General features: G+C 45.0%; 1 protein-coding gene across 1 annotated transcript in view; it reads left to right on the top strand.

The window, feature by feature from the left end:
* ADCY8 (adenylate cyclase 8) overlaps positions 1-22,557 on the top strand; it is a 190,180-nt gene that overhangs the window by 102,823 nt on the left and 64,800 nt on the right. Inside the window, exons 5-6 of the mRNA XM_019552871.1 lie at positions 2,607-2,734; positions 16,296-16,454. Coding sequence (XP_019408416.1) covers positions 2,607-2,734; positions 16,296-16,454 — 287 coding nt within the window. The remainder of the gene's footprint in view (positions 1-2,606; positions 2,735-16,295; positions 16,455-22,557) is intronic.

Here is a 22,557-nt window from a genome sequence, read left to right as displayed (position 1 = left end):
GGCTGTCAATCAGCAGGGCAGCACAGCTGCGGGTTGCTGTGGTAACCAGCCGGTCAGGTGACTGGAAGGGGGCAGGGCCGGGCCCTTTATAACAACTCAGGCCTGGGCACAGGAGCAGTTCCCCTCTGGCCGCCGCAGGAGCTGCAGCTCTGCGGGAGAGCTGAGCAGCAGGGTCAATGATGGTGGTTGGCTGGCTGCAATGATGCAAGGGGAGAGAGAGAGAGAGAGTCCGAACAGCAGTAGTGACTGAGAGTCAGCACTGTGTGCAGTTGGGATTGTAAGCCGGTAGGCCTTTTGGTATGTTGTAGCCGGCTGGCTGACTGCTTGGTTTGTTTATGATTACTCCGGAGGACCGGGTGAGGGTGTAGGGGTGCGAGGAGGCCTCACAGGGGCTCCCCAGTAGCTTGGGGGTTCCCAGTGCCCAGTGGGGCACAGTGAGTGGTGCCAGTGTGGCACAGCGGTTTGCGCCGAGAGGAGCGGCACAGGCCCCAGAGTGGGGCAGCAGGCGCGAGAGGCACCGCACAGGCCCCAGATTGGGGCAGCAGGGCACGAGAGGCACAGCACAGGCCCCAGAGTGGGGCAGCGGGCGCAAGAGACGTGGCACAGGCCCCAGAGTGGGGCAGCAGGGTGCGAGAGGCGCAGCACAGGCCCCTAGAGAGGGCAACGGGCGCACAGAGCGCAACAAAGGCCCTAGAGAGGGTGAGGAGTGTGGGGAGTGCGGCAAAGGCCCTAGAAGGGCAACAGGTGCGAGAGGCGCAGCTTAGGCCCCAGAGAGGGGGCGACAGGTCCAAGGTGGGCCACGTATTATATTAAGCCACCCCAAGGCGGGCGGCAGGGACTTTGGACAGACACCCAGGACAGGTGCCGGACAAAGAGTGTTCCGGAGGGCTTCCATGATAGAAGGGGAGTCCAAGGAACCAGAGGGGCCAGGTAAGGCTCTGGCTGCCTGAGCCTAACTGACTCACATGATTGGACGGCCATTATTTGATAGGATTCAGAAGGGGCCAGGTAAGGCTTAGGTCGCCTGAGCCAAATTGGATGGTTATCATTCACTGGACTCAGAGGGGGGGCAGGTAAGGCTCAGGCCGCCTGACCCCATTGACAAATAACTGATTTAGGTTGTGGGTTAAGCCCAAGGGGCGCCAGGTGGGGCGCTAGCTGTGGGCCCTGCCCAAGGGGCGCCAGGTGGGGCGCTAGCTGTGGGCCCTGCCCAAGGGGTGCCAGATAGGGTGCCAGCTGTGGGCCTAGCCCAAGAGGCTCCAGGTAGGGTGCTAGTTAGTTAAGGACCAAACAATGTCCAGGAAGAGCTGCGAGGCTTGGGGCGTGCTAAGGGGGAGGCTTGGAGGCACGCATTGCCCTTAAGGCCGGGGTGTGCCGAGGCACCCCATACGGAGTAGGGGTAGTAACACACTCACCGTTCACCAGGGGATAAAGGCAGCCTCCCATATAAACTTATTACCATCAAAGACGTGGCGGGCGAGAAACCGAGGGTGCTGAGTCCACCTGAAGTGACGGTAGGGGGGTGCTAGGGAGTTCACGGCCGCTCCTAGGCCCCACTCCCTCACACCACCTATAAGTTTATCGGGGTGACCACCAGGATCTGGGGGAACATTTGTTCACCAGAGCACCCCAAAGGATGATAAAGTCAAATGGTTATAAACTGCTGCATGACAATTTCAGGCTGGACATAAGGAAGAATTTCTTTACTGTCCGAGCCCCCAAGGTCTGGAACAGCCTGCCATCGGAGGTGGTTCAAGCACCTACATTGAACATCGTCAAGAGGAAATTGGATGCTTATCTTGCTGGGATCCTATGACCCCAGCTGACTTCCTGCCCTTTGGGTGGGGGCTGGACACGATCATCTTCCGAGGTCCCTTCTAGCCCTAATGTCTATGAAATCTATGAAAATATGAGCGTAAGTACTTTATTGGAATGGATGCTTTATTTATAGGATTGGATTGTGTTCTAACCACTGCAGTAAGAGTGGAAATGTTGTATACTTGGGTATATCTGAGGGTTGGGACCTTAGAAGGAAAAAAAGGATTCTAAAGTAATGACCCAAAAACACTTTATTATACTATGTAAGGCAGTTACAAAGGGTGAAATACTATATTTCCTCCTGAGAGTAAAGATCATTTCTAGTGGAATGCCAAGTAAATATTTATTGTACCAGTAACTCAGAGCATCCTTTCTCCATAATATAGGCCTAATCCAGAGTCCATTAGCATCCATGGGGGTCCACTGAGTGGGTGTTTGCCCTGTAGTCCCAAAAAATTTGTTCTAGGTGCCCTTCTCATTATCCCTTTGCACAGTTTCTAGACCGCTGCCTAGCTTCCAATCCATCCCCAGCAAGAGCTACACGCATCACCAATAAGGTCCTAGCAGACAAGCACACACACCAGAAAGTTCATCAAATATATGTATCTTGCTGTAAGAATAGAAAATTTATAAGAAAGCTGAATATTATTAATTACACAGATAAAAAATATACACTGAAAAGCATTTAAATTTTCTTCCAGTCTTTTTTTTATGCCACCCGCGTTCTCATCTTTTCATTACCAACTCCTGACTGTTCAAATTTTTTTCTTTTAACACATTTAATTTAGGAACATCATTGCCTTAGAATTAAGATCCTGGGGGACTGTTACTACTGTGTTTCTGGGCTCCCAGAACCACGGCAAGACCATGCACACTGTTGTGTTGAAATGGGACTCAGCATGATCAAAACTATCAGGTAATTTTTTCCTTTATCCTTTTCTTCCATTGGTTGTTGTTCTGTGGTCTCTTATTTCAGCATTTTAATGCTATACAGAGTAAATAATCAAATAATATCTAGCTGGGTCATAGATGAGCATAGTATCGATTCACTGAAGCATAGCAGATATTTTAATATGTAAAGTGGTATCAGATCTGTGTTTATAGCTAATGACTGCATTCATATTAAATGCTTTTGATACTATGTGATATTAATAATAAATGCGTATTGTGGGGAGGGTGACAGCTATACTTTTTCAATATCATTTTTGAGCTGAAACATCAAATTTCACTTGTATAGTTCATGTGCACAGGTTTTTGGTTTTTAAGATAAGGCTGATGAGGATAAGATGCGACTAGCTCATTGTCTATAATCTCTTTTATAATAAAAGTAAAATAGACAGCTGTGGCAATGCTCTAGTTTAGGTAATAGCTCAGAGGAAAACTTCTAAACACTGTAACATTTGCCAGCTAAGCAAATGGCACCTATTAAACTCCATTGCCTCTTAAACCCATAGGAGCTGGCAATATTCTCAGTTAAAGGATGTAGGCATGCATATTCATAGGCAGTATGTAGATGCAGACATAGTTGCATTGCTGATAGGAGTACTATATTTTTATTTAAATATATGCATAGACGTTATAATTCTTCAGCAGTTCATTTCTATCTCTAGTCCAGGATTTTGCCCTCAGTAGTGGCCAGTATCTGCTGTTATAGACTGCTGTTATAGCCCCCTATTCTTTTGCCCAGCACCATCTTCCAGTCCTCCTCTCCCGCACCCTTCCCCATTGAAACCTTTTCCTAATGCTCTTCCAGTACTGTGTTCCAGCTGGTCAGCTTTTTTGTGCTCCATTGCATTCTGGTCTTTCCTCCCAATTCTGTCTGCCTTCTAATGAGACAGTTACAGGTGCTGCCACTCAATGTAGGAGGACTTTGAAGAAAATGAACCGAAAAATCGGCTATATAGCAGATCTCTAAGAAGGTTGTTGACATACCGTTAAAAGTGCTGGATATTTTGCCCCTGGCATTCAGGAAGGGAAGCATGAATCGTATCAATTGTAGATGAGAAAAGCTATCTATCAGGAATATTAAAAAGTGCAGTTGAAAATATATGGGTAGTTATTTGCATATGTTTGATAGTACACACTGAGCACATCTATATGTTCATTAATGTGCAGTAGTTACTGGACATTTATTTTAGTACTTGCTTAATGAAGTACTAACTAAATTCTCAGTAACTACAGTTACTGCGCAGTAGTCCTGATGCACAGTTTTTTAGTGACACTTACTGTGCAGTAGCCTAATACTACTGCACAGTGCAGTAGTATATTAGCATGGTTTTTGCCCAGCACACTACTGCACTGTGTTATTAGGCTACTGCACAGTAAACATCTAAACAGGTAAATAATCTGGGAGCAATTTACTCTAGAGTTAAGTACTCTAGAGAAAGCTGTCTTGGGCATGTGTCTACATGCGCAGCAATGTGGGAGCAGATTTGCTGCTCCTAGCTGTGGATTGTTCCCACTCCCTGTGGCCCTGCACTGGGCCCCTGCAGCATCCAGGGGGAGCTCTAGCTCTCCCTGGGTGCTAGACCAGAGGCTGGCAGGGAGTATAGGGCAGGGAGACTGCTGTCTCCTGGCAGGGCTGGAACATTGCTCTCTGCCCCCAGGAGCTGCCACCTACTAGGGAGGCTCCACCACTGGAGCTCAGGCAGGGACAGTGTCCCCCTGCCCCACAGCAGGGAGCTCCTAGCCCCAACTCTGGATTTGCAGGGCCAGGGCTGTGAGATTCTTATCTCCCTGTCCAAGCTCCACAGCTGCGAGCCCAGGCTGAGACATCCTTAGTTCCCAGCCCAAGCCCCACGGTCACGGGGCCTAGGCTGGGAGATAAGAATCTCCCTGATCATGAAGTGGGTGCTGGGAGCTCCACCCTGCCAAGGCAGGGGGACATAGTCCCCATCCATGCTTTGGTGGTGGAGCCCACCCCAGCACCCGGCAGTTCTAGCAGCAGGGAGCACATTTGCTCCCAGTCAGCCGTCTACACATGTGCTACTGCACAGTAACTAAACAAAAGTAAATTTGCTACCTGTATGCAAATTTACAGCAAATTACTGTGCAGTAAGCATCTGTACATGTAGATGGTGAGGCTTACTGTACAGTAATTATCTCTAATCTCAAGTAAAGCATCTCATATAGATGCACCCACCATCTACCAAACCTTCATGTGTCATGTTTTCTTCTGAGACTGTAAATTCCTCAGTGCAGGGACTGTGCCTGTGTGTATATTTATGCATGTTTAGCACACTGGGGTCCAGCTATTGATTAGGTCTCCAGGCACTGATGTGATATAAATTTAATATGAGTTTGAATAGCTTTAATAATCAAGACATCCAGAGGAACCATTGAGATGCACAATGTTTCTCACTCTGCATGCACCCAACTTGGAATGAAGTGGTGAAGCCACTCTGAGTGCCCCCCTGCTGGTGCCCTCGAGCTCTCTGTCTTCAGTGGAATCGAGAACCATTGTGGTGGTGGAGGGGTGCCTCCTTTCTGGGTTTTGTGGGTGTGAAATAGGAGCAAGTAAGCAAAGCTTACCAGCAATACCAGCAAGATCCCAGTGGAAGCGATATAATGTCAAAGGCTTTATCTTTTGTGTGTTTGTACAATTCATAGTGTGGCCTCATTCTCCTTTGCAGCCCCTGGATGCTATGATGCTACTGCCACTACTATTACTACTAAAAATAATAGAATAGCCATCTGCACTCCGATTTATCTGAGTGAGAAAAAGGCCAGTATGATTTATGCCATGTCAGTCAGAACTGAAACTGGTGGGTCCCTCAGCTATAATGGAGAAACCTTGTGGAAGAGTTTATACAACCTAAAAATATTTTAATTGACCACTGCAGAGATTAATATGAAATAAGTCCTACCAGTAGTAACATTTGGATGATTATAGAATATCTTTTTTTTTTTTGCCTGAAGCCTTCACAAAGGAAATATCTTCTATATCTGAACTATTGGGAGAATGATACAAGAGATGAATCCATTCTTTCAACCTCAGATATATTTAGGTTACTTACCTCTATTTAAGGCTTTCTTGAAGGACAGAAAGTATTTACAGGGAAGTTCCAATGATCAAATTAAGATATCTGGGCAAAGCTGCTTGTGCAATTATTGCTTTTGTCACTCCCAGAAACATCTGACTTTCAGACAAAGAAGCACTTGTGCTTGCTGAAGGACTAGACAGGAACAGAATCTACAGTCTACTTCCTTTACCGACTCTTATTTCTAATCCACTGGGTTATTGAAATACAAATAAATAACAACAATAACAGAGGTCTTAGGAGTCAATCAAAAATGTGACCCTGTTGCACCATACGTTGAACAAATGCAGGGTGTGTCTATACTGCACAGTGTCCTAGAAGCAATATAACATGGTACTCAGCAGGGTAAGTTAACCTGGCTGCTGTGTTATGCTGGTGCAACTATACTGCTTCTGGCACCCAGGCTGGAGCTACCTGGAGTATGCCTACATGGATTGTTTTATGCAGTGCACCTTAGTGAGTACCAAACATAGGGTGCATCTACACTAGACACTTACTGCAGGTGCCTAATTAGCTCTGCAATAAGGCATCAGCATCTACACATGTACCGCTATGAGGCTGGAGTAAATTAATTAACTCCACTGTAAGATAGTACTGCCCGGCACAGGTCCTATTCTATGGGGGAGTTATTCACTTTCATGCAATGTGCGTGTAGATGGTGACTGCAGCTGGCTGGGGCATGAGGATGCTACGGTGTGGGGCTGCCTACTGGCTAGCCCTGTTCTTTAGCACCCTCATGCCCCAGCCAGCTCCTTTGTAGCATGTTGAACTGGGTCAGAGCAGCCCTGGGCTAGCAGGCTGACCGCCCCCACCCCCTTTCCTCCTGGGCTTCCTGCCAGCCAGGGCTGCGCTGCCCCAGCTCCACATGCTGCAGTCCCAGGCACATGTGTAAGTGCTGCACCTGGGAGCAATAAACTCCAGTGCAAACTGGGCCAGAGTTTATTGCTTCACGCTAATTTCACATGTATATGCACCCACTGAATACCAAAGGAGCACTGTAGTCTAGAAGAGAAAGCAGTCAAAAGAACCAGTAATGGGAGCTAAAGACGCATTCAATCTGGAAATAAAACATGCAACCTGATGAGTGATTAACCACTGGAACAAGATACCAAGAAAGGAGCTTGACTTTCTGTCTCTTGATATCTTCAAGTCAAAACTGGATGCCTTCCTGATGCTTCAGCTCATCATCAATTATTGGCATCAATACAGGGGTAATCGGATTAAATGTGATGGTCAGTGTTATGCAGGATTTAGAAAGAGGATCTGCTGACACCTTCTGGCTTTAAACCTGATGAATCTGTAGCAATGGCAGTATCAAGTAGTCCTCTCCTGGGGCTGCTTTTATGTCTGCTCTGCAGGTTTGAGTTTCCCTGATCTTTGGAGGAATTTTTTGTACCCCAAGTGCACATAATGGGAGGAGGGAGGCAGGGGGTTGAGGAGTGCAGAGCAGACTGAAGCTGTTTGAATTCCAGTTTCCTCAGAGGGGGAGCTCAGTCTCCCCACATGGTAGCAGAAATTCAAACCAACCCTCATACGAACATATTTATTTGGCACATCAAGGAGTGTATGATGGTTTCATGGCTTGGGTTCCCTCCCATGAAAGTGCAATCTGAAAGAGTATTTATAATGACAGAACTATTTTCACCACAAACCTAAGCTACATTTCAGGAGCAAAATACTATCTTGCCTTCATTAAAAGGCTCAGTCTCTAATAGTAAACATGAATTAAAAAGAAAAAATACTATTATTGTGGATGATCTCAGTAGCAGATTGGTTTTTCCTGGGAAAATACAGCTCTTTTATTCGTTTTTTGGGTCCTTTCGGAAGTCTTATCCATCTAACTGACTTTTGAATGCCACATTCAATATGTGAATATTTCATGTGAATTCAGAGTTTTTTGTACATGTTTAGAAGTGCTTTGGCAGTAACAATCCAAAGTCACTTTTGGACCACCCAATTTACAATATACATACTTTCATAGTTTCATAAATGTTAGGGGCTGGAAGGGACCTTACAGATCATCAGGTCCAGCCCCGCTGCACATGAGCAGGAAATGATCCAACTCAATAGTCTCTCCCCAGACTCTTTTGTTAATAATACAGAGCTAGTGAAAGCTGGAGTGACAATAATCAGAGCAACCTTGAAGACAAGAAATGGAAAATGTAGACATCAAAACAAAACAAAAAAATAGGCAAATATTCACTTAGAACTGCAGGGTGTGTTCATCAAGTATTACTCCAGGCTGCATTTGCTGCTCTGTTCTTCTGGAGTTAAATCAGTGGACATAAATATTACAAGACACGTTTACCCCTGACACATTCACCCTCTGAGGACACGTGACCAAAAATAATAGCAACATAATGGCAATATATCATTGAAACCTTTTTTTTTCTTACTGATTTGACATTGTGTGAGTTTATAGTCTTCAGAGGAAAGGCCCCTCCTTTTAAAGGTCTGTGACTGAATCTATGGGATCTCATACCATTTTGTACTATTTTTGGTTAAGGATCCTAACGTAGAAACTATGAGGTATTCCTGCACCTTCATGTGCTGTTGTAGTGCATCTTGGACTCTGGGACTTCACTTAGTTGGCTTCCTTTATGCCGACGGTGCTCAAGCTTTTGGCCCCTAGGCCAGATGAGTGGTGCAAGGCAGGCCCACGAGCCCCACATGCCAGGATCAGGCCCCATATTGCCTCTACCTTGGCCTGCACATCTGGATAGGGCCCTGCACAGCCTTGGCTAGCCCTCACATGCCCTGTTCGGGCTCCGCACTGTCCCCACATGCCAGGATCACCACACACCACCCGTGTCCAGCCCCACGTGCCAAAATCAGGCCCTGCATGCCAGGACTGGGCCCTGGAATCCAGCACTGCCCCCCACCCCGCCCCATTTGTTAGGACTGGGCTCCACACTGCCCTGCATGTCCGATCTAGCACGCAGGGCCGAAAGCTCTCCACAGGTCCAGAAATTTGGCAGCAGGGGAGTGGTGCCTCTGCTCCCCCAACACCAAATTTTCAGGTGCACAGGGGGTCTCGGGGAGCTCAATGTCATAGCTCTGGGGCTCGATTTGATCCATGGGCTGACAGTTAAGTACCCCTGCCTTATGCAACTAGTGTAGGGAGAGGTTGTGGTAAAGGAGAAATGAGAGAAGGCTAAACACGTAGCAGAAGCAAGGCCCTGGCTCTGTTGTCACTACACTCTCAGTTCAGATAGTGCAGTGGCAAGCATGACGTAGACACCTCTATAGAAAGTGGGTGTTAATTCCACGGGGGTCTAGCTCTAAACCTATAATTTGAGGGCAACTCCTTCTCTGAAGTTGCTCTAAATAGGACCAGAGTGTAATGTTTGCCACACATGGCTCACAGACATTGCAAAGCTACCCCTACAAAATATTAGATCTATGAGTGATTAAACTGCAGCCTCATCGTTCAACCCATTCAGTAAATTAGTGCATTGTGTTGCCTAGCTTCCAACACCCTCCCCAATAATATGTCTTTCTTTTCCAAGCAAAACGCAGCTCCCAGAATTGACAGGTATAGCATACGCAACTGCTTGAGTTCATCCACTTGCATTTCATGTCAACATGAAAAAGCACTCAAGTCCTTGTAGAAAAATCCCCATAAAAAGTTACGTTATTAGGCTATATGTGGGCCAGAAAGCAACACAACTCATGTTTTGTTTTGTTTTTTATCTCGTACTAACAGTCTCTTGTGAGCTTAGAGTTGAACCAGCTGCAGATTCAGTTCCAAAGAATATTCTCTTCTGGTAGCAACAGAAAATCTCGGGCATGTGTAGATGAAACGGGGGCCCTAAATTGAAGCAATGTGTTTTAAAAAACGCTGCTTCAATTTCGGGCTGATTAAACCCCCGTGTTGTGCACATACGCCACACTTACCTGCCTCTGTGGCAGGGAGGGGAGGGTGAGTTGCTGGCGGGCAGATAAGTCCCTGGGCTGCAAGGGGCGGGGGGGCTGGTGCTTCCCCCATGGCCGCAGCAGCCTGCCCCCCCAGATGGCAGCCGCCTGCAGGCACCCAGCTCAGGCTGCAGCCATGGAGGGATGCACCGGGCCCCCACACAGCTCAGGCAGGCAGGCTCCGGGGTGGCGGGATGGAGAGATTTCAATGGAACATCTTTTCATAGACTCTGTTGAAAAGAAGGTATGGTCTTAACAGCGTCATTCCACGTTTGCCCCAAACCAAGACAACCCTGAATTTAAGATGCTCTCCCAGTGATGAGATTTTAATCATGGACAATGTATACATTTGTTATAATTTTCCATGGATAGAATCTAATTATTGAAGGGTCCTCTTATGTTTGTCACTCCTACTGCTGCAGCAGGGGAAGAAGTGGCAGGGGAGCAGGCGGTGGGAGGGAAGGCAATGGGAGAGGTTGTGGTGGGGGGCGTGTAGCAGTGGGGGACAGTCAGTAGTGGGGTAGTGAGGGGAATAAAACATTTTGTCCCTAACTACTTGCACCCTACTGCTGCCTGTCCTCCTGGAGCCTGCCCCCTTGTAGCTTTAGGCCCCTCTCTGCCCCCACACCAGCTCTACCTGCCCACAGCCTTGGGCCCTCCCCAGACGTGCCACTGCTGCCACAGCTAGCAGGCCAGGCTGGGCCGTACTCCATGCCACAGGCTGGAATGGAGCCGGAGTGGAGCAAGGGGAAGTGGCAGGGGGCAAGCAGGCGGGGCAGAGCTGCCAGAGCAGTGCGGAAGATAGGGGGAATAAGTGGTGGTGGAGGAGACAGGAGGTATAGGGCAGTGGTCTCCAAAGTGCAGTGCACGCACCCCAGGGGATGTGGAAGACAATCCATTGGTGTGCGGGAAGAAAATATTAGAACTTCTATTTATATTTATATAAATATACAGATATTCATAGACTCAATGAGTTGGAAAGGACCTAGACAGATCATCTAGCCTGAAACCCTGCCGTGGGCAAGAAGGAGCACTGGGCGTCGGACTAGATATTGGGGGTGTGTGCTCAAAATTTTTTTACTGATAGGGGTGCGCAAATATAAATATACATATATTGGGGGTGCATGCTCAAAAATTTTTTACTGATAGGGGTGCGTGATCAAAAAAGTTTGGAGATCACTGGTGTAGGGGACCTGAGGCTGCAGGGGCAGGCAGTAGCTGTAGCTCTGGCCCCAAACCCAAACCAGGACTAGAGCTACTGTCTTCTCCCCTCTGCTGCCTCATGCTGGATTGCAAGATGAGGGGCTTCCCCCCACCATGTTGACCGAGATAAAAAACCTCATCTTGGAACCAAGTAACTATGGTCATTTTAGGTACTACAGCCTTACACCTCTTGAACTTGAGAGGAGTGAGCGTGTGGTTTAAAGAGAGCCCCTTTCTATGTCATCAACAAGTGCTACTGGGCACAGACTTTGTCATAATACCCGTACACCAGACTCTAAGTCACTTGGGCAAATGCAGATAGCTGTGAATCCAGTGGAAGGCCCAGTAGGGCTGGGTGAAGAAGAAGGGCAATGAGGTGGATAGCTCATCATGTAAAAAGTCACCTCCCACATGCAAGTGTCCTCTTCTCCCTCCAGTAACTTTCCTTAATGCTCAGATCACCCTCATTCTTGCCTGTCAGGTAGGGTCTTGTGCACGCATCAGCACCTCAGAGATCCTTGCACCCTTGCCCCCTCATTGTTCACAGTTTTGGGAAGGAAGGGTCCTGCGTTCTTTGGCCTTTTAAAAAGACACACAATCAACAATGGCAAAGTCATTACAGCCCCCTTCTTTAAACCTCCCTGTAAAATAAATACTTTGTCACGCTATCCCAATATTTTTATGCCAAAGGAAATATAGCAATCCATCTGACCTTAGCAAAACAAAGGGAAATATCATCTCAGCTGCATAGTCATTTTCTATTACTTACTGCAAGGAGGGTTGTGTGCATAAGCTGAGCATGAAGATGAGACTCTAATTTACATTATTTCATATAGATTGAACCAATTGTGCCATTTTATAAAAATTAAGGTCTTTTCAGTGTGTACATTTTTTTAATGAAAAGCTTTCTTCTCAATTACTCCTCTGCATCCAATTATTTTTATATATCAAGATAAGGAAAGCAGACATAAAGCCAGAAATAATTATCTTGGTATGAACAAAAGAAAAAGGCAGGCAGGGAAAGTGGTCATGTGGGGAGAAGTGGCAATTCCTTTGATGGCTATAGAATTGAATTTGATAATATTTTTGTCGTATGTGTAGAGCAGTTCCTGACAGTACATTGCAAATTGCAGTCTTGCCTATTCTCACAGTTTAATTGTGACTCTCACAATGCTGGGAGAGGGGGGATGGAGGCTCAGCTGCAGGGATCCTGTCATAAGCTCCAGGTGTCTTCTTTTTTAAGTACATTTCTGTTCCTCATGACTTCAGGGAGCTGAAGGTTCAGAAAACCAAGGGGTATATATATAGAGAGCCCCACATTTATTTTATTTTTATTATCTGAAGCCAATCTCATGATTTCTCAGTGGCCTGATTCAAGCTTGCCGAATGGTTGGGGTGAACTGTACTGCAGACTTCCATCAAAATCACAGTAAAATGGTGCAATAAAAGAAAAAAATAAGTGTCAGACTTATGCAGGGATTACATCCCTCTGTGTTCCTGACCCACTATCGGGCTTTGTTCTGTAGCTAAGACTGCTGAGCATTAGGGCAGACTCATGAGTACAGGCGACAGATCTTTCACTGGAGCAGGTCCTGAACTATGAACCTCGCTAGTAGGAAAGGGGAATGTCCACAGAACCCCCCGAGTGTGGAATTAAATACCCAAGACCTCTCCCCAAGTTACCTTATCCTAAAATGCTACTCTTTGCACTCACACACAGCTCCAGAAAAAGCCCAATAAAACTATTTTTCTTTAAATCAAAATCAAGTGTGCACAAGCTTAGCTACCTGTTGGGCAAGCACAGTTAACACCAGTTTCTGTGACTGGTAACATGCAAGGGAGTGATGTGGGTAACTTCACACACAGCTGTGGTTGATTCCTCAGCCTGAGACTAGGACGTTGCATTTGTCTCAGGACAAGTTGCGCCTCTGTTTTTCCTTGAATATAAATGTCCAGGGATAAGTATATACACACATCGTCCTTCCAATCAGGGTTTAGTGAGTGGCTGAAAGCACTGCCACTTCTCTGCCATTGACTCGATGCAATTCCACATTTTGCAATGTCCCTGGATAAATTGGTAGTGCATCTTATCCTGCCAAATCTTTTGGGGATTTATCCCAGGACAATGGACATGGACATGTGAACCAAGACAACTTGTTCTGGGATAAAATGTTTTTTTTCTGGGGATAGATGTGACATTTATTTGCAGCCTAAGAGAGCAGCAATCATGTACAGTTGGGTCAGAATCAAGAGCAACTCAACCGCGTACAGTTGATGCCAGCTCAGATTTGGCGCTGCAGCAAAGCTGTGATTAGGACAGCTCAGGAGGTTGGGAGGGTAGTGGCCTTAAGACCATCCATTTTGGCCATAGCCCCCAAGAACTGTTCTGACAGTAAGAGATTGTCAGGTTATAGCAACATCCTAGCCAAATTTCCTTTTTCCTAGCCATGGAGGCTGGAAAGGAGATAGGGTAGAAATTGCTATGGCAATTCTGTGCTAACTGGGGATTTCCTCAGCTAGCCTGCTAAGCTGTGGCATTTTCATGCAGACAAAGCGTCATTGCTCCCTTTATTTCAAATATTTGGATGATCCTGAGATACTATGATGAGGTGGCCTATAGAAATACTTACCGATAGATAAAGATGTTTCACACTGATGTCTGAAAGGCTGGAAGCCAGGCTTTAAACTGTGGCATGCTGGAGTTTCTCAATCAACTCCTGGGGTTCCCAATCAATCCCTGTTAGAGAAAAACAGTTTTTTGCTTTGTTTCACTTTGCTCTCCACGAAGAGGAAATGCTAAAAATGCAATTGAAACAAAAAAAAAATGCTGTTCAGAGCAGGATTCAGAATGCCTTCAGCCCCAAGAGGTAGTAAGTACCTCAAGAGGGAAGAGCAGTTCATTAGAAGTGCCCATAATAGGGGGGTTTGAATGCAAAAAAGAGAGACAAAAAGCCAGGCATGCTTGTTGCTCGTAAGGAAACCTATTTGCACTTGACACATTATGGAAGAATTATTCCAAAAGAACAGGTTTTACCAGTGTGCAAATGTCTGACCACTTTTCCTGCCAAGGTCATTGAGACCTGCTGATCTGATGAGTAAGCACTGCCCTAGCAGGATAACAGCTGCATAGGCACATATTACATACATCATTTTTCTAAGATTTCAAAACATTCAGGCGAGGACAGTAAAGGTGAATTGCTTTTCCTGTGATTCCTCACAATTTGACAGCATTTCTTTCCATTTCCTCTTTTTAACACATTGAATTGATGCCCTTGTTGGCAGCTGTCAAAGGCCAAGCACTGAAGGGACTCAATCAGCAATTTTCCTGATCTCCTGTAGACCTAGTCTGCCGAGGTCCTGGTTAAGGCACCTGAGGCATGGTGGGCACCTGAAGAAACACGACAGCGCACCCTTTGATCTTTGCCTGTGCTCTTGCTGGGTGGCACACTATTTCCACAGACTACGGTGGCAGCAGGGCTGGGACAACTGTAGAGAAAGAGCAGACTTAGAGCAGACTGACAGTAACAAAGTGCACTTTATTTCCCCTGAGATTGCCAACAGGGCTACTAATTAGTGCTGACTCTAGTGGTGATTTTCTAAAGCAAATGAATGGTGTTAGACTGAGAGCTCTGGAGGCTACAAAATCCTACGTATCTTCATAGGAGACACGGCACAGGCAACTTAGTTATGAGCTTCGCGCCTTACCCTGCCAAAGTGTCTTGACTGATTCGAAAGGACCCTTTCTAGGGCTTGGAATGGTGATTTAGTATCCACAGTCTCTTGCCATACAAAGTGCTTTTGGATTTATTTGAAAGGAAGGGGCTATCTCAATGTAAAGTAGCTCCGTTTACTCCAACCGACCTACAGGTTAAACCAGACCCAGCACTTAAGTATTCTTTCTGGGACTGTTAACAAAGGGACCTAGTAGCGTTAACTAGGTAGGAGGTGATCCTTGTGAGATGAGTTTTACCAGGCACAAAAGGACACAGCTAAGGACTGTTGTGCAGCCTTAAACCTGTCATTTCCTTGTTGGTAAGTGCTTAACTAAGCAAACATAGCATTCTTGTAACGGGTTGTGTGTACACAATCTCTCCTGGACGGCAAACATCCTAGTGATAGTGCATGGAGATTTAAGAAGTTGGATACAGTATATGTGTCCCATGAAATGATAATACATCCATGCACCATAGCTGGTCTGCAGAAGCAAACGCCTTTCTTTCAAACCTTGGTGGTTGTGAACTTAGGGAAGACACTTTGGGCAAAATCTAGTTTGGCCACATAGGTGCTCCCAGTTTAGGCTCGAGCATACATAAGCATTAGGCATTTGGCTCCAGGAGGCTAAATCAGAAAAATGCAGTTCAGTGCCTAGATTCCCAATACACTCAATGGGAAATTAGGGCACTTTAAGAGAGTTAGACCTACAGTCCAGATGTTTGGGGTGACCCAATAGGAAATGCTGATTGCAGGGTGGGAGTGACTGGAGTACTCTGTTGGGTTTGTGCCATGCTCTCAAGATCATTTCTGTATTTTGTCCAATTATTGTCTAACATAGAATGCAGAAATGCCCTCTAATGTCAAATTGCATTCATGCAATCTCAGCTAATTTTGGTGCAAACAGAGTTTCCCTGAGAGAGATTCAAAAAATATTTTTATCATGGGAAAATTATATCATTTCATCATACTCAAAAAGGGATGAGCCATCTCTTTCCAACCTGTCCAAAATGAATTCCCATTTGGGCAAACACCAATCCTGGAAAATTTCAGCCAGAAACCTGAGAGTTTTACAAAGCTGTAAGTGGCTTATAATAAGAAGTTAGAATTGGGACCTCTGTATAATTTAGCTGGGATAGTTTCTCTTAGTGTTAAATGTTCTGTTATGTTTTTATACAAAAGGCCTCAATGGATCCATTCAAGCATTTCTGTTTCTCTCTCTTTTTGTATTTCTGTATAACGGGAATAATGTGTGTACCATTGAACTGTGCGTGCATTAAATGCCTTTGTAAACTTCCTGCTTTCAAAGCTATTCTATGACTGCATGTGTACTGCCACCCCACAACTGTTATCTCTTAATTGTACAAACCTATTGAGTATCCCTTCACACCAAATTGGTGTTGTATTTTACAGCTTTCTTTTCTCAAAACATATGTAAATCCCCGACACACAGTTAATTCTGCAGCTGCCTAACTATCTGGCAAGGTCTGGAAGACAAGTCGATACTGAGGGGTGAAAATGTGATGGATCATAGTTTCAGCTTTCACTAAAGTTGATGGCAGGAGCATATCTCCGAACTCTGTGTCTATTAACATTTTTGCCACACAGGTATGTTAGGTCAAGAACAAAGCATGACATTGACATGCGGATAGGAATACATTCTGGATCCGTGCTGTGTGGCGTTTTGGGCCTACGGAAGTGGCAATTTGATGTCTGGTCATGGGATGTGGATATTGCCAACAAGCTTGAGTCAGGTGGAATCCCTGGGTAAGATGCAACGTGTTTCCATCCATTATATACTTTTGTTTTCCTCTGACAAATGAACTGTCTTTCCAGTAGCTAAGGAGCGGAGATATGCATGCACAGAACATCCTTACAGTGATGTTGATCAAACGTAAGTCTGCAAAGGCTGTTCAGAAAATTGTCACAAAAGAAAGACATGTTGGATTCTCAAGTCAGATATTTATTAATGTTTTCCATAGTACATAAGTGTTTGAGGCAAGAATACAGATCTCATTTCCTTGTCTCGCCTAATAGTCAGACTTTGGAGTTGTGGATCTGATTGTGAAAAAAGGACGAGTGTCCTCTGTGGAGGGTCCTTGATGGTATTCCACCAAGAACTACTCCACAAAGAACTTCCATATGTAGCACATTTACCTGCTCCAGATTCCTGTCTTCTGCTGCCTCAGGTTCCCTCCTTCCCCAGTTCATATTTTTCACACTGAAAAAGTTTTCTGGCCTTCCAGGAGTCTGGGTCATCAACACACAATTTAAAACAATACTGATATTCGACACAGTCTTCCTATCTGACTCACAGCCATTGCAGCAAGGTTCTTAGTCCTGTCTCCATGGAGGCTTTTTCATAGTAGTTTTCTCCCCACGCTCCAGCCTTGCAGGCTGGCTCCTGTGTGGTTACACATGCTAGGCCTCTGCTTGCAGACTAAATAGAGGGCACATCTACACATGCACTTTAATGTGCATTAGCCTATTTTAATGCACATTAATTCATCACAAAAAACTATGCGCTTTTGCTAATGCTCTTTAAAATAGTCTAATGCACCTTTTTCCAGTATCTTACAGTGAAGGTACTAAATTTAATGTGCATTAGAAAAAGCACATTAACGCATGTGTAGATGTGTCCAGAGTCTCTCTGTGTGTGGAACCTCTCTCCTGCCCCTTTGAGGCTCTCTCCTGAAGGGTTAGGGAAAATACCTCAAAGTTTCTAGCTGGTCTGGTTTTGACTTGCATACTTTGTCACCTGAGCATTATAGTTACTCCCCCCAGCTGAGAAAGTGGGCTGAACCTGTCAGAAGAAAGATGGAGCCCAAAACCTCCTCAAGGCCAGATCATCCTGTGATTCCATGTCTGAAACTAGATTTATGCATTAGCTTTTGGTTAAAGTAGTCTCCTTTAACTAGCACATCAACATCATTTTTTAGCCCTTTGTTCCCCTTTGTGGATACAAGAAACATGCATGCAGTTTCCATCAAGTTTTCACAAGAGGTAGGAGTACTGTTACATCTTCAATAAGCTGACAACCTAATTTAATGGAGTTTTAAGAAACTTATCCTCCAGGGATTGTTCACAACCAACTTCATGCTTTGAGTTGCTAATTTATGGCTTTGGGACCTTTCTGTCAGCCAGTCTCTTTGTGGAAATATATGTATTTCCATCCATCTGCCTGGCTTGTCCTTATTTGAGGGGGGCACTTCACCACAGGGCTGAAACATTATTTGTGCCTAACCTGCAGCTCAACACACGTTGAGAAGCCACAATCCATGTGTTTGGCGTAATGAGTTAAATTCCTCATTACCTTCTCCAGACAGACCACTTACCCTGTGGCTGACCTGCTAAAGACCAATCATATTGTTGTATTGACTGCAGAAATCCCTGTTCAAGCTTAACTTTGTTTCACTTTAAAGCACCAAGCAAAAGCCCTCCTTGATGCAGGATTGTGCTCCTGGACCTAAGCAGAAACATCTGCAGAAGTCCTGGAGCAGGCTAAAGGCATCAGCACGTGAAAATGTTACCATGGGACTAAGAAGAGTGGTGCTTTATGCACGTTAGCTGCACTGAGGTAACTGCTCATGTGGCGGCTCTTACCCATGGTGGTTTATCCCTCTATGAAGATGGTTAAGCTGCAGGATTTCATAGATTTCATAGACATTAGGGCTGGAAGGGATCTCAGGAGATCATCGAGTCCAACCCCCTGCCCCAGGGGCAGGAAGTCAGCTGGGGTCAAAGGATCCCAGCAAGACAAGCATCCAAACATTTTGTGAATGAGTCCAGAGTAGGTGCCTGCACCACTTGTGGAGAGAGTCTATTCCAGACCTTGGGAGCTCGGACTGTAATAAAGTTTTTTCCTTATGACCAGCCTAAAATGGTCACAGAGGAGTTTATGATCATTGGTCCTTGTCATCCCTTGGGGCGCTCTGGTGAACAGATGTTCCCCCAGATCCTGATGCACCCCCCCGCAATGTACTTACAGGCAGTCACCAGGTTAGCTTTCTTTTGATGTAGAGGAAGAGCCTTCAGAGAGGCATTTACTTTGAAGCAGCTGATGCATGGTAACAGCTTGCTGTTCCTTTGCCAATGGCAGCTTCTTCATGAATGGCCCAGCACAAATCCCACTGCAAGAGATAAGGGGGCTTGTGCTGAGCCATTCTGTCTCTGAGCACCTAGAATAGGGATATCAAACATACAGCGCACATGTCAAATCTGGTCACAGTGCTGCTCCATTGGGCCTACTAGTGGGCCTAGGGTTTGGGGGCAGGGTCCTGGTGGGCATGGGCCTCTGTAGCAGGGGGCAAGTGAAGGCTGTGCAACACAGTCCTCTGTTGCCCTATAGCTGCCTGGCCTGCCACTTCTTGCATACCCTGCCATGGGAAGCAGCTGCTGGGCCATGGTAGCTACCTCCACCACCACTATCCCATACCGCAGGTGAGATTGGACCTGCAATCCAGATCCTACTCCAGGACCAAAGTGAGTTTGACACCCCTGACTTCTAACCATGATTCCAGTTGCTGGGCCATAGACATGGAGCAGGTCAGTCACAAAAGGACAGAGGGGACAGAGGAAGGTAGGCTGTTCCTCCAATGTGTTCATGCAGCACCAGACAAGATCCACACTTGCTACAACCTGAACAGGGAGCAGGGTAAACACCTTAGCACAGCCCTGCAGGCAGGCTAATTACCTCCGCAGATGCAGCGCTTATGAGACCAAGCGAAGCACTGTGCTAACATGGTTCTGCTGCTGTCTGTTCAGGGGGTAGCACTCACCACAGCAGGATTTTGTGGCAATCGATATACTGCCACCAGCTCAGGCAGCTACAGAGGGTGGCGTCAGGCTGCAGAGACTGTGTGGATCACTTTGCAGTGGCTAATGTGGACTGTTGTACCAAAGAAAGCCAAGAATCGTTATCTTTTATCCCTCCTGATTGAATCTATCTTTATAGATTCGTGGAGAAATCATTTTTCCAGAGTGTTACAAAAATATTTATTCTAGATAAGCACCACACCAAAGCAACAGCAGAAAAATTGTCTGAAAATCAATAGAAAATGAGTCACGTTATCTATCTGGAGGCATTTCCTGTTGTTAGTTTAAAAGCATTGCTGTACCCCAGGAAATGACTCTGCCTTTTCTTCTGTATATAATCTGTATGTGGCTGAGTCACAGGCGTGTTCTTTGCAGACATAAACACATTGCCATGACTATTTACACTACAAGCTGATATAGCAACAGATGAATAAACCTTGCCGTCATCAGTAAAATGGTCAGCTAAGTTCTGCTTCCCCAGTCTGGATTGTAGTGGAGTGAATTTTGCTCCTGTGCATATTCTCACTGCAGAAGGCCTATAGACCACATACAGTATGTCCACACCATCTCCCCGGTACTCCCAGAGAAGACCACTGTTAGGTAGGTCCCATGCACCAAACTCAGAAATGAGGCAGTGATGACACTGGGCGGCTGCCCTCTACCCCACTGTCCAGATCTCTGCTTTCCACATGCAGTGGTAGGTAGAGCCTCCACAATGACTTCACTGCCTTATCTCTGAATTCAGCATGTGCAAGCAGGAGCAAGTGGGAGGGCATGCTCGAGAGCAGGGTGCCCCCAAACCACTTGGGACAGAGTGCAGACATATTCATATCCATAGATTGCACTAAGGCTCCCAAACCAGTGATGTCATTGGTGCCTAAATCCAAAGCCAGGTTGAGAATAGCAGTAAGCAGAACACCCTAGTGAATAAGAGTACAAGGAACAATTCTTGACTTTCAGATCTACTTGCAGTTTGCAGCACTGAGGCAGAAATCATTCCCAGGTTTCTAAACTAAGTAAATTTATCCAGAGACCACTGACAGAACAAAATCGGGACTCTTACAATATTAACTTAAACTCACTTTTTCTGTATGAGCCAGGGACCTAACTTCTAATACGTGTGATTTTGCACCTCGGAAGTCATCTGTTGGGCTGTCAGAGAGCACAGATAATAATTGATTTTCCAGAATACATTATTGATGAGCAGGTTCAAAAGCAGGCCTTGGGCCTGATTCCAGTCTCATGCCTTTTCTACACTGGGCTATAGAGCCACGGACTTTAATGCATTTAAATTCCCCTGATTTACACCAAATGCTCCAATTTACACCAAGGTTTGTCTAGTGCAAGAAAATGTAAAATAGGTGTAAGGTAGAAACAGAAATCATTTTTAACCTACAAGCTGTTTTATTAAAATTTTGTCCATTTATATGTATCATATCAAAGCCAGTACCACATTTTACTTTGAGATGCTATCTACATTATAAACCCCATATATCAGAAGTTTATAATTCAGCTGAAATTATATTAGGCCAAAATTCAGCCTAATTATATTAAGCCAAAACTCAGCACAAAGATAGTCACCTTAGCAACTACTGCATTTTTTTTTATTTATTTTGCATTTAATACTATACCAAGTCAATTTAGCCTTTTTCTAGGAAGCAAAATCTCTTTCTGGGGGATCATAGGATTGTTTTAACTGTGCTGGTAAAAAATGCTTAAATATGAGAGTAGAACTGGAGTGTTTTGAGAGCTGTGATGGTCCAGGAAATGTCCAAGAAGCAAGTGTTTTTGGTGGTATCTTTGATTGTACCAACTGTATAGCTCATTTAGTAAAAGATATTCCAGAAAAACCTTGCCCCTTAAATTTGAGAAACATTTTTATAATCATTTAGCTGTGAAAGGTCACTAATCTGTATGGATTTTTTTGGAAAGTGGTCAGGTCTTTATATGATGAGAATTGGAATAATTAACAGGCTTTGGTGGCACTATAATGATTTACACCAGCTGAAGATCTAATCCAGGGTTTTAAAATGGCTTAAATTCAGATTTTTCAATTCTTTTTGTATTATGTACTACTAATTCATCATCCATATAGCTCTTGATCCAGTTTCATGCCAAGTTCCCTTCACTCCTACGCACAGAAGTGAAAAAACAGTCAAGCACATAGGAGGCACTCAACACAAAGGGATGAGCACATAAGCTTTCTGTGATTATAACAAAGGTTTTGCAGAGTGTAAATTACCATAAATCTGCCTGGCATCCAATAAGATCTCTAGCAAGAGTTGCAAAGAGTTGGTGGATAGTATGGACCACTTCTTCAGACTTCAGAGGAGCTAAGCCTATTTACAACACACGAGGGTCTGATCCACATCTGATTTCCGCTATTAGGTACTTAAGCACAGTCCTATTCCATGCATCCACTGTCACCTTAGCCATAAGACTAGGCCACAGAGAAGAAGAAAAGAGGAGATGGACCCTCTGTCTTTTATAATAACAGTTTTTCAGGGCTTATACAAGATGAAACTAGATGGCATTTAGGCACATACTAGGTAGGCTTGGATCTGCTGCTATGTGTGTTATACATCATCTGTATACATACACTGAAATCTTTCAAAAGTTACTAATGATTTTGAGCGCCCATTTTTAGATGTCCAACATGAACCATGATTTTCAGAATTACGCAGTCACAGTCACTAGTCACTGTTGAAAATTTTGGCTTGATAAGAATATGTCCAAAGACCATTGTCTACATTACCTTATAATCCTTTGGTAATGCTGTTCAGTCAAAACATATAATACTGACTATTGCTGTTTTGTGCTGCTAGACAGAGTTCATGTTTCACTTGTGTCTAACATCATTCCTGTCTATAGTAGGTAGCGTATTTACTGAAGTCAGCAATAAGTCACACCTGAAATTTTTTACCTAACCTTCCTTCCCTCTCCCTCAGTTTCCATGATATTAGTTAATAGAACCCAAATCCAAAGTACATGGGATGCTGGTTGTAAAAAATCAAATCTCAATCATGCATCTACAAAACTAATACCCAGCTTCAGC

The sequence above is a fragment of the Crocodylus porosus genome, unplaced genomic scaffold (assembly GCF_001723895.1).
Source record: "Crocodylus porosus isolate Cpor-Errol unplaced genomic scaffold, CroPor_comp1, whole genome shotgun sequence".
Taxonomy (NCBI): domain Eukaryota; kingdom Metazoa; phylum Chordata; order Crocodylia; family Crocodylidae; genus Crocodylus; species Crocodylus porosus.
This window is presented reverse-complemented; position numbering and strand designations above follow the sequence as displayed.